The sequence below is a fragment of the Ranitomeya imitator genome, chromosome 8 (assembly GCF_032444005.1).
Source record: "Ranitomeya imitator isolate aRanImi1 chromosome 8, aRanImi1.pri, whole genome shotgun sequence".
Classification (NCBI taxonomy): domain Eukaryota; kingdom Metazoa; phylum Chordata; class Amphibia; order Anura; family Dendrobatidae; genus Ranitomeya; species Ranitomeya imitator.
Window position 1 is genome coordinate 42,116,288 of NC_091289.1, and position 14,551 is coordinate 42,130,838.

Here is a 14,551-nt window from a genome sequence, read left to right on the forward strand (position 1 = left end):
GATAGATAGATAGATAGATAGACAATAGATAAATAGATGGCTAGATGATAGATAGATAATAGATAGATAGATATGAGATCGATAGATGGATAGATAATAGATAGATATGAGATCGATAGATGGATAGATAATAGATAGATAATAGATAAATAGATGGATAGATGATAGATAATAAATAGATAATAGATGATAGATACAATAGACAGGAGACAGATAATCAGACATAATATTCTCTACATAGAATGAATACTGTAGTAAGCAGTGACTCTGCACTGCACTATTACTTGCCGGCAGCAGATGGCGCTGAGCCCGGCGGGAACAACATGACTTCATCTCTGTGCGCCGCCCTTGTGTCGTCATTTCCGGTGCGCCGGTCCGGCTCTGTGCGGCTGCCGAAGCGCTGCTGTCAGTGTTCCGAGGATGGTAAGCTGTGACTGCCGGTGTACGGGCACTGTTCTCGGTGATAAGCGGCTGCGTGGGACTATAGGTCTCAGCATGTCCTGATAACGCCGGCTGTCATTGTGCGGGTGACCTTCGCCTCTGGTCGCCGTTCACATGTGTTATACAGCTCTGTGTACCATTCAGCTCTCGGTGTCTGCTGTACCCGCTGATACCGGGGACCCTCCGCCGTGGCTGTAGTGTGGTACAGAGAGCAGCCGCGGCCACAGATTTAATTCTTTATAGACCGCAACATTTTCTTTGTTTTGCGTTTTCGTATTTCCTCACCTTCTGCCCATAACCTGTGGTGACCTGTGCGATGGCGTGGAAACCGTGTACGATGGCGTGGCACCCTGTGCGGTGGCGTGGCGCCCTGTGTCGGCCTGTGCTGTGGCGTGGCGCCCTGTCTCGGCCTGTGCTGTGGCGTGGCGCCCTGTGTCGGCCTGTGCGGTGGCGTGGCGCCCTGTGTCGGCCTGTGCGGTGGCGTGGCGCCCTGTGTCGGCCTGTGCGGTGGCGTGGCGCCCTGTGTCGGCCTGTGCGGTGGCGTGGCGCCCTGTGTCTGCCTGTGCGGTGGCGTGGCGCCCTGTGTCTGCCTGTGCGGTGGCGTGGCGCCCTGTGTCGGCCTGTGCGGTGGCGTGGCGCGCTGTGTCGGCCTGTGCGGTGGCGTGGCGCGCTGTGTCGGCCTGTGCGGTGGCGTGGCGCGCTGTCGGCCTGTGCGGTGGCGTGGCGCGCTGTCGGCCTGTGCGGTGGCGTGGCGCGCTGTCGGCCTGTGCGGTGGCGTGGCGCGCTGTCGGCCTGTGCGGTGGCGTGGCGCGCTGTGTCGGCCTGTGCGGTGGCGTGGCGCCCTGTGTCGGCCTGTGCGGTGGCGCGCTGTGTCGGCCTGTGCGGTGGCGCCCTGTGTCGGCCTGTGCGGTGGCGTGGCGCCCTGTGTCGGCCTGTGCGGTGGCGTGGCGCCCTGTGTCGGCCTGTGCGGTGGCGTGGCGCGCTGTGTCGGCCTGTGCGGTGGCGTGGCGCGCTGTGTCGGCCTGTGCGGTGGCGTGGCGTGCTGTGTCGGCCTGTGCGGTGGCGTGGCGCCCTGTGTGCCAGTGTAGTGTTCGGTGTTTTTGTCTTTCCATAACTTCTTATTCTTCCATTCACCTGGCAGTGTGAGGACTGGTATTATTGTGGGACGGGTTGTTGTTTTCAGTGACGCTCTTCATTTTACCATTTAATGTGCTGAGAAAGAGGTAAAATAAGTCTTAAAGGGCCACTGTCCCCCCCTCCAGCCGTTATAAACTTAAAGAGCCACCTTGTGCAGCAGTAATGCTGCATTCTAACAAGGTGGCTCTTTTAGTTCTTGGTGCAGTTATTGCCAAAATAAAGCGTTTTATAATTTCGCCAAAATACCTTTCTTTAGCCAGGGAGGCAGGTCTTAACCCCCTGCTGGAGATGCCACACTGCCGTCACTCAAATCTTCAGGGGCTCCGGGCGCCGCCCCCTCCGCGCTGTTTTCCCATGAAATCCGGCGCCTGCGCTGTTTAGTACTGGCTGGTGCAGGCGCAGTGAGTTCTGGCCGTCTGACATCACATGCAGTCTTGCAGACTGCGCCTGTGCGGCCAGTACTCTCAAAAGATAAGCATCACATAGCTTCACTCACTAAAAACTGAACACGCTGTGTGTCCCAGAAAATGGCGACACAACCCCCCAAATTAATTTTACAAGCTTCTGGACATGTTTGGTATCGCAGTAATCATACTGATGAGAAGAATCATTTTGCAGGGTTGGTTTTAGCACACAAAGTGCACAGTAAAAACTTATTCCCAAAAAACAGTGTCAGAATTGCACTTTTTTTCACAATTTCATTGCACTTGGAACGTCCTTTTCCCATTTTTCAGTACACTGTGGTAAAATGAATGGTGTCCTTCAAAAATACAACTCAAGCCCTCATGTATGTGGACACAAAAATGAAAAAAAAAAGGTGTGGCTCTGGGAAAGAAGGGGAGAAAAAAAAAACAATGATGCAAAAATTAAAATTGGCTGCATCAGGAAAGGGTTAATGGTTAGGCAGCAGTGACCAGAGAGCTATGGTCAGATGCTACAACATAACAGAGCCCCTATGTATGGACTCGACCCGGCTGCTGGACCTGCGCCAGACTCCCCCAACCTGACATAGAACAAACTAGTACTGACTAGGGTTGATGAAGAAATTGCATGTAACTGTAATGATGCATTTTCTCCTTGAATTTTCTAATTTTTGTTTATTTTTTTCCTTCCTCAATACCAGGCTCGCAATGCAGAGAAAGCCATGTAAGTGTCTGATTACTTACTATTCACATCTTCAGAAAGGTAGATTTGGGCAGGTCGTGTGTCTTTAGACTAAGGTCACCCAGTGTGCAATGTGAATGTTGTAATTCTCCAATAGGTTTCATGGCGTCCTGGTTGTTTATAAAGTCAGCACTAGTGATGAGCGCAAGTGCTCGATACTCAAGTTTGCTTAGGGTGCTCAGGTTTGCACGGAGTATCGTGGGTGCTTGAATTACATGTTCGAGATCCTGCGGCCGCATGTTTGGCGGATGTTAGACAGCTACAAAACATGCAGCCGCGGGGACTCGAACATGTCACTTGAGCACCCGCATTACTTGGTGCATGCCCGAGCACTTGCGCTCATCCCTATTCAGCACCCTCTTTACTGCCTTCTGGTGCTTTAGCCCAAATTCACTACCTACCTCGATAGGACCTTAGTCCAGAAGGGGCTTTGCTGATTTTATAATGCCTGTAGAATAGTTATGAGGGAACGTACTGGGATAAGGTGTTATCTGAGCATGCTCAGGTGCTGAGTGTCTTCAGCGTGCTTGAAAAATATGTTCAAGTCCCCGCGGCTGCCTGTCTCGCGGCTGTTCGACAGCCACAGTACATGCAGGGATTGCCTAACAAACAGGAAATTCCTTCATGTGCTGCGGTTATCTAACAGTCGTGAGACATGCAGCCGCGTAGTCTCGAACATATTTTTCGAGTACACTGAAGACACTCGTTTAGCACCCGAGTATGCTCAGATAACACCTTATCCCAGCACGTTCGCTCATCAATTGCAGAGCTTTTTGGAAGCCCCACCAAGCGAGACACAAGTTTGTTGTCCTCCCTTCTCCTGATTAGTACACATGTGGGAACCTGTAGATATGAGATACTTAGAGGAATAAATGTCTGAGTTGGGAATAATATCCCTTTAACCTCTGCTAGACAAGTGAAATCTGCTGATTAGCTGCTTCAGCCATCTGCTCCAGTTCTTACACGTCAGACACTGTAGATTTTGTCTTTTTCAAAAGCGTCTTGTATTATACTAACTGATTAAACTTTTTTCTTGCAGGACGGCTTTGGCGAGGTTTCGCCAAGCCCAACTTGAAGAAGGGAAAGTTAAGGTAAGGCTGTGAAATTGTTTCTGTCAGTAGATGAAGACTTGGATAAGACAAGTGACGATTTCAGACGTACTCCATTGGAGTACGAGTGATGTTGTGTTACTTGGCACCAAAAGTCTGTGAGCCCCACAGAAAGCTGCTAATTTGTCTGGAGATAATGTAGGCTGCATAGCACCTGCACTGGGATATGTGCTATTACATGGCGTCTGTCTGCTCTGGCTCAGAGGAGGTTTACATTTCAAGACAGCTAGGTTTACATGGTACTGTAAACTCATGGAAAACAGCTGCGAAGCCGCAGCGTCAAAATCCGCAGCGTGTGCACATAGCCTTAATCTCCGAGCAGTCATAAATACTCGGAGACCACCTGAGCATGCTCGGTAAACCCCGAGCAACGAGTACACTCGCTCATCACTAATAAATAAGCGCGTCGCACAGAGCAAACAAATAAGTTTTCTCCAGTGGTTAAAATAACTCTTAAAACATTTATGACGATTTTAAGAATTCTTGTGAGAGCTAGAGTAATCGGTCTTTATTGGGATAATCGCCCGTGGACAAATAACTTCTGAAGATGGAAATAACCTTTAAAGGTGGAAACAAGCTCATATCGCAGATAATGATGATGACTGCACGGTGCCTGTCACACAGTTGTAAGAGAGAAAATCACAGTTCAGCCTCCCTTACTAAATACTTATGAACTACTAGGTTATTTAGGAGAATATAAATGGAAAGATAAATCCATTTCCTCCTTTACTCTGACTGTTTTACGGGAACATGAAAGAAATCCTGAAGACTGAAATCGTGGACAAAATTCTCTTGTTTAATTGCATTTTTTTATTTCCAGGTTTAGTTCTTTTTTACACAGTTAGCAAAACTTTTGGGTTATTCACACGGGATGGAAATGTTGCAGATTTTCCATATCTCATTTAATGCTATGTAAAAAAACAAACTGTAGCATAAATTTACGTTTGATGCAGATTTTTGTCACCGATTTCGCCCTTTGCAATTTGAGTAGGTAAATCAGCAGCATTGCTAGGATGAAATTCAAAGTAAAAGTGGCATGTCCGGCGTGGACATACTATTAGGGTGTGTCGGCTCCTTCTGTTATCTTATTCCTGGAAATACAATTAAAATGCTGTGATTGGGGTTCAGTCTCTGATATACGGACTGAAATATATTCCTGCCAAGTTGTAATTGTTTTCTCAGCATAATCATTTTCTTCAAACAGGAAAGGCGGCCATTTCTTGCCTCTGAATGTAATGAATTGCCAAAAGCAGAGAAGTGGAGACGACAGGTATGTGATCTGCTTTTTTGTATGGTTAAAGGAGGTATAAAAAAAACTCAATCTGACTCTTCCAAGGGAACAAATTCTGAATATCCGTCGTATGAGCGTATAATGAATGAATTTAAAAAAAAATCTGTTAAATGTGGGAATGAGTTAAAAGGGTCGTCCAAGACTTTAATATCGAGGAACTTAGGATGGGTCATCATTATCTGATTGGTGGGTATCTTACACATGATACCCCTGATATTTAGCTCTAAGCACTTCCCATGACTTCAAGATGTTGACTGTGTACGACGCCCGAACGCCCCAGCTGTGCACACTGTGTAGTGGCCATTTTCCAGTGCTGCTCCTGCTGAAATGCGTGGGAGGTGTAGTACCGCAGAATGGCCACTAGATAGTGTTGAGAGCTACGCACACACTGTACAGCTGGCTTCTGTGGGAGCTTTTCTCATTAGAGGGGCCGTCAGACACCCACTCATCTGATAGTGTTGACCTATACTAAAGTGGAATGAGTTGGAGGATGTATTCTGGTGAAAGATGCAGAAATTTCTCATGGCTGTTTTGCTGGAGAGTAAAACTATGTTCCCACGATGAGCATTTGGTGAATAGTTTTTACCATCAGTGTTTAATCAGGTTTTTTTTTTTGCATACAAGAACGTTTTTCAGGCTTCTGCTATCAAACATGGGGCCTAAAGGGTAACATTTCTCCTTGTGGAGAGTGACAAGCCAAGCCCGGCATGTCAGAGTGAGGAGACTTATAAGCCATGCATGCTCCTCTGGGAAATTAACTATGCAAACATGAAAATTGGAGCGCACTTGGGTGCAATTAGTATGGCATCCGAGTGCTGCCCGAGCTTTCCCAGGGCTTATACACTCGCATTGGCCTGTTTGAACGTATTAAAGGATCAAAAACTATACGTCCCTTTTTGTTTTTTTTACCCAGACCACAAAAAAAGTGAGTGTCTAAGTTCTGTCCGTGGGGATCGTGGGCGTCTGAATGAGCCCTTTGTGAGATTTTTTGCTTTTCTCTTCTAAATTTGACTAATATTTGTCTACTAATTTAGATCATTGGTGAGATCTCAAAGAAAGTGGCACAGATTCAGAACGGTAAGATTCTGTGGAACACGCAATGTTATATTTTTTTGTATTTAATGTTTTGTTTTTTTTTATATTTGATTTCTTTAAACAAATTTTCACTTTTTCATGACCGTGTTACAAAACTCAACACTGAAAATATTTTATAAATTGAAAACATTTTAATTATTTGTACCCATCTCTAACAAGTGTTTTTTTTTTTTATTTAGTCCAAGATTTTAACATTTTCAATATAAACGATAAATGAAAACGAACATTTTTTTTTTTAATTTTAAAAACAAGACATCCACAAATGAAATATATTTTTACATGTTTGATTCAAAAGAGAATAAAACTGACCATTACAGGCAGGACCATGAACGTCCAAGTCCCTGGATCCCACAATGCTATCCTACCTCCTGAGTCATATGTGGTGTCCGGATATGAGATCTTGCGGCTTTGACTAAAGGAACCCTGTCTGAAGCATTAAAGCAGCAGTGACTGATCAGAAATGAAGATGACATCAAACCTGCAAGATCTCTCATTGTGACATCAAATGCCGGCGTGGAGACTAGAATTGAGCGAATATGTTCGGAACCGGTCACCGAATCTGAATTTGCCATATTTGTGTCATATTGGTAGCCTATTCGTGCCGACTTTGTTTGATGATCGATTCCGAACATATTCGTTCATTTCTACTCCCATTGACTCCAATGACGTTCAGCTGTGTTCGGCGAATTCAAAATACAATATTTGCCGCCAATTGGAATCAAATTTAGAAAATTTGCTGAACTGTAATGGAGACTTGCGGGATGCCTGTTAGCATTCTGGGATCCCACAGTCCGTTTGGTTTGGGGCTGCCCATTTGTTTCTTTCTGCCACCAAATTTCAAGCGCAAGTCCACAATAACATACCCACGTGTAACACTATAATTTTGCAGCATTTCCATGCTGCTACACGATAGGTGGTTAATAGAAATTGTCAAGTTGCAGATTTTTAACAGATACAGGAGGAGCGAGGTCTCTGCTCGCAAACTTATAATCTATCCTCAGTGCAGTGACCAAGTGCTATTAGGTGCATGGAGGATGGGGAGACAGATGAGTATGAGACATCAGATTCTGAGTAAAATTTAGAAAGAGGTAATGGGCGAGTTAGGTTAGTATAGTGAGGTGATGGGCTTCTCTAAAGAGATGTTTTTAAAGCACTCTTAAAAATATGGGGACCATGTATTAGTTGGATTGTTTGGGGTTGTACATTCCAGAAAACTGATGCAGCGCGGGAGAAGTCTTGGAGATGGAATTGCAGGTTCCGATTATAGAGGATGATCGTCTAAGATCAGTTGTGGAGCTTGGAGCACGGGTAGGGCGAGAGACAGAGAGGAGATATAGGGTGGTGATGTGTGGAGGGCTTTGTTGGTGAGTGAGATGAGTTAGTATTGTATTCTGTAGTGAATGGGTAACAAGTGCAACGACTGGCACAGGGTGGAGGCATCGGTGTAGCAGCTGGACAGAAATACGACTCTGCCGCATTCAGGATGGATTGGAGATGGATTAGTAGAGTTGCAGTAGTGCAGACGAGCGACTTAAAGAGTTTTTTTTGCAGTTTCAAAGGTGAGATTTTGTTGTGCATTTTACCTGCTCATATATACAGGTAAAATGGACAGCATTCCTGTCTCTTGTGGGTCTACCCTTAGGGTATATTCACAAACAGAAAATGTGACCTGTTCTGTACATCTGAACGGTTTTGTTTCTGCAGCACGTACATGGATTTCTGAAAGCCTCATTTAATAAATGAGCTGCAGGAATGTTTGCTACGTGGATTTGGCCTTATAGCGCTAAAGCTTTAGTTTGTAGGTAACATGATGTCTCTGAGATTGCCCCATCTGCTTTCAAAGGCAACCAACTGGATTTTAAAAGCAGCTATGGGCGCAAGTGTAGAAAAAATACACATGAAAACCCCTTTTACAAAAAACAAAACACAAAACTAACCCCAAAACTGCAAAGTTACTAAAATGTGCTTGTAGATTTCGCCTAAGAGATGTTGTGGTCTGATTACACTGCACACGTCTCATCTGGTTTGTCTCATCTGGTTTCTCTCGACACCACCCAGCACATTCTTCAGATTGCTCTTCTGAATTTTCTACATTCTTTTGCTCCTCGGGTCTTGGAATTTAAGATGGACTGTTTTCTTCTTATAAATGTCAATTTTAATTTTATTTTTTCTTGCGCAAACACATATCAAATTGGCAAGCCATTAATATAGAATATTTTGCAGGATGAGCTGTAGTTTTTGGCCCATTTTAGGGTGGATACGACCGTTATTCGTGATGGAATATTTTGTGTCCGTTTTTTTTTAAATAGCTAAGGGTATCTTTAGAAAAGTTAATGTGTGTGTATGTATACATAATGTGTGTGTGTGTGTACACTGTGTATATATTGCTAAAAACTTAAGGGAACAGAAAAAAAGCACATCTGGTCTCTGAGTGAGAGCGGCAGGTTGAAAATCTTTACTGATATAAATTGTGTAAGTCAATGAAAAAGATGACCTGTCAATGGAAACAAAACTAATTAATCAATAGATGTCTGGATTGCAAATCATCCGAAAATTTTGCTAAAAACTTGAGCTCACCGGCAGATCCAATCTGAGTGCATTTGATTGTAGCAGCTCATTATGTGACTAGTAGTAATAATGGTACATATGAGTGTCGCTGCCTGGATGCCCCCCTGACATGGTCTGTTGTCCGGTCATTTTTACCGCAACATGAAAACTAAACCCAAAAGACCATTACTAATGAAGCGATGTGTCCAACAACGGTAACTCTCCGCTGTAATACTATAATTTGTCTCTTTTCTTTTAGCTGGTCTTGGAGAATTCAGAATCCGTGACCTAAACGATGAAATAAACAAGCTGATCCGAGAAAAGGGTCACTGGGAGTCCCGAATTAAAGAGTTGGGTGGTCCTGATTATTGGGTAAGTAAAACTTACACTGGCCGCACACAAGGAGATGTTTCTGCAGATAACCTGTAAGATAAGGGGAGTGTATATCTTACAATGACTGTCTTATAAAGACCTTGTCTGTCCGTTTGGTATATTGGGGCATTCGGATGACACGGTAGGAGTCGTCCTTCCTCCTGCTCAGCATCCACACTAGGAGTCCAACCTCAGCATCCCCACTAGGAGTCCCCACTAGGAGTCCGTCCCCCCTTGCTCAGGGTCTCCCCTCACCTACCCCCAGCTCAGAGTCCCCACTAGTAGTCTCCTCAACAGGGTCCCTGCTAGAAGTCCTATTCTGGCACACTCAGTCTGTTCCTGTGATGGTACAATTTTGCCGAAGGCGTCTGTGGTGACCGTGTCTACATACATTGTATGTGTGACATTCATGACTTCAGATTAAAGTTCTTTCTGGAAATAAAATAAAACTAATATATATATATTTTAACCCCTTCTCGGCCCTAGAAACAAAAAAGCTGAAGCCTTGATCTAAGGCTGCAACTTGCAGGACTCCAGCTTTTGTGAAGCTGCAGCTCCCGGCATGCCCTCGCTATAGGCCGTCCGATGGCTGTAAGGACATGCTGGGAGTTGTAATTTCACAACAGCTTTAGTGCCGCAGGTCGTTGACCTCTGGTCTAAGGAAATTTCTTTAGAGAATTGTCTTTATCTGAGCTTTAAAACGTAAGTTGCCATGGTTAAAGGAGTTGACCTGGGTTAGAAAAACATGACTGCTTGCTTTCTTTCAGCAACAGCACCACCCCTAGGTTGTGTTTGGTATTGCAGTTTACTTCTATTGACTTCTATAGGGCAAAGATGTAATATCTGACACAACCCACTGTTGAAGTTTATGCTGAAAAAAAAGTCTTAGAAACCCCTTTAAGTATGTTCTCTAGAAATTCTTTGATGACATGCTATGTACAACATGCACTGAAGAATGCAGAATTCTGCATGAAGGTGCAATATGGCTGTCTGATCTGATTGCTGGAGATGTCTTTGACAGCAACCTCTTCCCACCCATACTGCCCGATCCTTATCTTCCTTCCATTATCTGTCATGGAGAGTCAGGAGGTTCCCCGTACAGATGGTTTGCCAATCGCCCCAAAACCAGCAGCTAAGGTTGTGTATGGGGGTCCGTAATGTGATCCCAAACTGTGTCATATCTACTTTACCGGTGTGAAAAGAGCATGCGTAGGAACGCTCATTCCCAATCATCGGCTCGTCTAAACAGGGCAGAAAATGCTCCATAAACAAGTAAAAATGCAAGTTAAAAATTGTTACACTCGGCAGCACATTGATAATATGAACAGTTGCATTAACGATCTATCTGTGTTCACAGAGGTGCGGTCGGACCGTCTAAGCAGGCCATGAAACGACCGGCAGTCAATCAGTGGTCGTTATAACTAAATCCATCATGTACTTGCACCCTCTGGATCGAAGTTCAGAGAATGAATCGAGACGCATGTCCAGATTTGCAATCTACTCTGTGCTCTTAGTATTATTTATAATGCCTTGGGGGACAGAACGTCTTGTGAAAGATCTTCAGTATCTCGTTCGTTTTATTGCTGGTCGTCCCCTTTCAAATGTTGTACTACCTTTTGGTTGCAGAGGTCTAAAATAAGAAGCGCAAGCTGTATTTTGTTGATCGGTTGCAGAGGTGTCTTTATCACTCATAACCGCTGCAGTAAATCACTGAACTCGGTGGTTAATGCAGTCTACATCAGCAGAATTGCTGAGCCCAGTGATTGGCTGCAGCGGTTATTAGCGAGGTAGATCTGATCTTAGAGATGCAGCCAATCAATACAAGCGGCAGCAGAGAGAGAGAGCGTTGGATCCTGTGAGGGTGAGTAGCGGCCCCGATTGTTAGTTTAGACCTTTGCAACGCTTTTTAGAATATTTTTAATGCTCCGTCTCCTTTCAGGTGTCCATGTTGCTTGAATGTCATCCAGATCCACCGATTGTGGGCCGAACCAGTGCTCACTTAATGTGTATGGGGGGTGTCCTAACTTCCCTAATATGTGTTTAATCTGCAGGTCTCTGGCAACATACACATCATGCTCAGCCGGTCGTTCCCCCTTTGATGTTTGGCTATTACAGTGCCACATTTATCTTAATTTTGCTCTTTCATGTTAGCGCATAGGTCCCAAGATGCTTGACCATGAAGGCAAGGAAGTGCCAGGGAACAGAGGCTACAAGTACTTTGGAGCCGCTAAAGACCTGCCTGGGGTTCGGGAGCTGTTTGAAAAAGAACGTAAGTCTTTTTAAGGCCCATTTAGACAAGCCGACGGCAACCATTAATCACCTGTCCATTGACTATAGTGAAACCGATCGGCGGTCGTGTACTGGCCGTACACATGAGCTGTGTGCACAGAACGATTGTTAATAAGATCGTTCTGCGCGTACAGAAGATTATCATTGGCAGGACGTGGCCTGTTTACACGGACAATGTGCTGCCTATAATGATTGCTTTCGAACAGTCCCCTCCCCTGCTTGGGCCACCCACTAGAAGTCCCTGAGGTCCCCTCTCAATGAATCCACATACTCCTCGTTCGTTGTATTATTGCCGGCCTGTTCCCAATAATCAGGAACAAGTGTACTATGAATTGTCGCTTCCTGATTCTTAGCTTGTTTACAGGGGCTCTTAGATTTCAAAAGTAGTCACCGACACATTACAATCCATCGTGAGTACATCCGCAACATATGTACCAATGCTGAGATACAGGCTGTCTTACAGTCCAGAGCTGCACTCGCCATTCCTTGCTGTCTCTATGGCACATGCTCTGGTGATTGGCATATGGTGTGACATAGTACACTTTATTACTAGCAGTGAAGGGGGATTCACGTCTACCTCCATCACAGAGTTTGGGAAAAATACAAACGCATGCAGCACAATTTTCTTTTCTGGTAACATAAGACCTAACAGGCCCCATTACAGTCATTGAGGACCTGCGGACCTCAGTCATGCTACAGATCTGGCGCTGATGTTACTTTAGGCTTTCTATTCAAACAATGGAACAGAAAACCAAAAATATGACGACGCGGATGTGATCTCAACCTTGCATTTTTCTGTGCTTTTTATTCCCCTCCCCATCCGTCTAATGGCCCCATACACATTAGTGTAAAGTCAGACGACCCTGCTGATATTGACGGGTTCAGTCGACCATCTGAATATGGGGGTCCTCGATAGACTGTGTTGGGGGAGGTAAGGATCCGGCCTATCCGACTTTAGAATTCCAATCCTTTTGTGGTCAGAGTTCTGGTAACATCCGTTCCAGCATTTTAATTAACATTCCTCGAGCTGTAATACAATCATGTGATTTTAATTGGATTAATTAAAATTGAATGGTTTCATTTGTCCACTATAAGGAAGTTTATTATTGAATTTGGATAAAACAACTATATTGGATGAGCCGCTCGCTGATTGCCGAGATGCTGCATCACGCTGGACATTTACTGCAACAGCTCTGTCACATGAGACAGTGACCTTGTCATTAGTCCACTAATCAGTATGGTCCTACAACTCTTATACATAGTTATTGGAGGGATCCCAGGGGAACAAAGGCATTTTAGGGACTAGTGTAAGGTGCGACGTATGTACATACAAGGGTTAGGCTTGTGCACATAGGCTTCAATATGTCTACAAAGACACTAACCATTCCCCGCACCTACAACAGATTGGATAAACTGCAAGAATACCCTGCAATATTTTGGTTCCTATCCTGCTGTCAGGTCCCCAGCAGCACCAAGACTGATATGTTACATACGTGCCCTAGTTTGTGCTACTGGCCATTTTAACAATGCCCTGACAGTAAATTTGTTCCAACTTTTTTTGGCAGTAATTCAATTAAACTTTGAGCCTGAATGCATAGATGTGATATCTGCAACCTTTGGATCTATGCGGGTCACTTTTGTAAGTGTTGTCCTTAATTAGTGCATACGGTCAGCATAGAGCGGGTGGAACCCTAATCCAGGACACCACTCTATGAGCCTGAGCTCACAAAAAACAATTCTCGCTCTATAGGACCCATATACTCAACTAGCGGGTACATTTTCCCTGCAAATTCCATTGCAGTTGGCCAGACACCCCTTCCCCTGCTAATTCCAGCTGATAATAGGTGGGTTTCAGAAGCCAGATTTTCTATAATCTGCTTATTTATATGAAAAAGAAAAGTGTCTTGATGAGGCGGTGTTACATAACACTCAGCTAATTGTAATCGCCACTAGTGCCCCCCGGGGTCTTTCATACTAAATGCAAGTGTGTCTTTTAAAAAAAAAAAAAAAAAAAAAAGTAAGACTTTGTGAAATGGTGCTTCTTGTCTTCCTTGTGTTGTAAACCACAAAAGCCTTGAAGCTGTTACTTTTTTATTTTTAAATAATTAACTGTCTTTTGTATATGATTGTATTTTCTATTTTAGCTGCTCCTCCACCCCGGAAAACTCGTGCTGAGCTGATGAAAGAGATTGATGCAGAATATTATGGGTACAGAGATGAAGATGATGGTGTGTTGGTCCCTCTGGAGCTGGAGGAGGAGAAGCAAGGTACAGTAATGCTTTTCACACTGTGGATGCTCAACATTCACAAAGCTTCAAAACATCATGGCAGGAGTTCTGATACTTAGGTTTTCCATCTTCCTCGCAGAATGGCAAAAACGTTATAATTGAGACTTTTTTGTGTATGTATAGACACTTATTTTAGCTTATTTAGCTTGTTTTTCAGCTATAGCTCAGGACGTGGAAAAATGGAGACTAGAGAAGGAAGCCCGTCTGGCCTCTGGGGAGAAGAATGAGGAGGAGGAAGAAGTGAATATCTATGCAGTGACTGCTGATGACGTAGGTGCACTTTTCAGTTTAGCTCTTTCATGACCAATGACATATTTACATCATTGTGTCCTTGCCTTTGATGCAGGCTCACGCGCTGAGCCCGCGTTTTTCCCCTCACTTGCTGTCTGATTTAATCAGCCATCAAATGCCTCTAACTGACACTGTTAACCAGTTAAATGCCACTGTCAATCACTGACAGTGGCATTTAACAAGCGCAGACAGGAAGCTCGTCATTGATCTTGCCCATCGGCGGCCCTGTCGCATGATTGTGGAGCGCCGATGGGTTGTCATGGCAGCCGTAGGTCTTCTAAAGACCCCTATGCCTGTCATCATTATCTTCCTGTGAACGCCGGCCCCTGGCCGGTGTTTGTAGATCGTAAATTTTGCTATACATAGCAAGGCTGAAAAACTGCTATGTATGGAAGAGAGGCGATCAGATGATCGCAGCTTCAAGTCTCCAAAGGGGATTATTGCAGTCTGTAAAAATCATCCGATTTTGGCCCATTAATAAAGTGTTAAAACATTTTTAAAAAAATACACATTTGTTATTGTTGTGT

The 14,551-nt window shown here is 44.5% G+C and overlaps 1 protein-coding gene across 2 annotated transcripts in view; it reads left to right on the forward strand.

Moving 5' to 3' along the window:
* The first annotated feature begins 360 nt into the window (after nt 1-360).
* The window catches only part of ISY1 (ISY1 splicing factor homolog), a 35,542-nt gene continuing 21,351 nt past the window's right edge, over nt 361-14,551 (forward strand). Inside the window, exons 1-9 of one of the 2 annotated variants that reach the window (XM_069736789.1) lie at nt 361-423; nt 2,702-2,724; nt 3,782-3,833; nt 5,056-5,121; nt 6,177-6,219; nt 9,044-9,156; nt 11,308-11,425; nt 13,590-13,712; nt 13,879-14,003. In XM_069736789.1, the coding sequence (XP_069592890.1) occupies nt 421-423; nt 2,702-2,724; nt 3,782-3,833; nt 5,056-5,121; nt 6,177-6,219; nt 9,044-9,156; nt 11,308-11,425; nt 13,590-13,712; nt 13,879-14,003 (666 nt within the window). In that variant the 5' untranslated portion in view covers nt 361-420. The remainder of the gene's footprint in view (nt 424-2,701; nt 2,725-3,781; nt 3,834-5,055; nt 5,122-6,176; nt 6,220-9,043; nt 9,157-11,307; nt 11,426-13,589; nt 13,713-13,878; nt 14,004-14,551) is intronic. The other variant, XM_069736791.1, reaches the window with a different exon arrangement.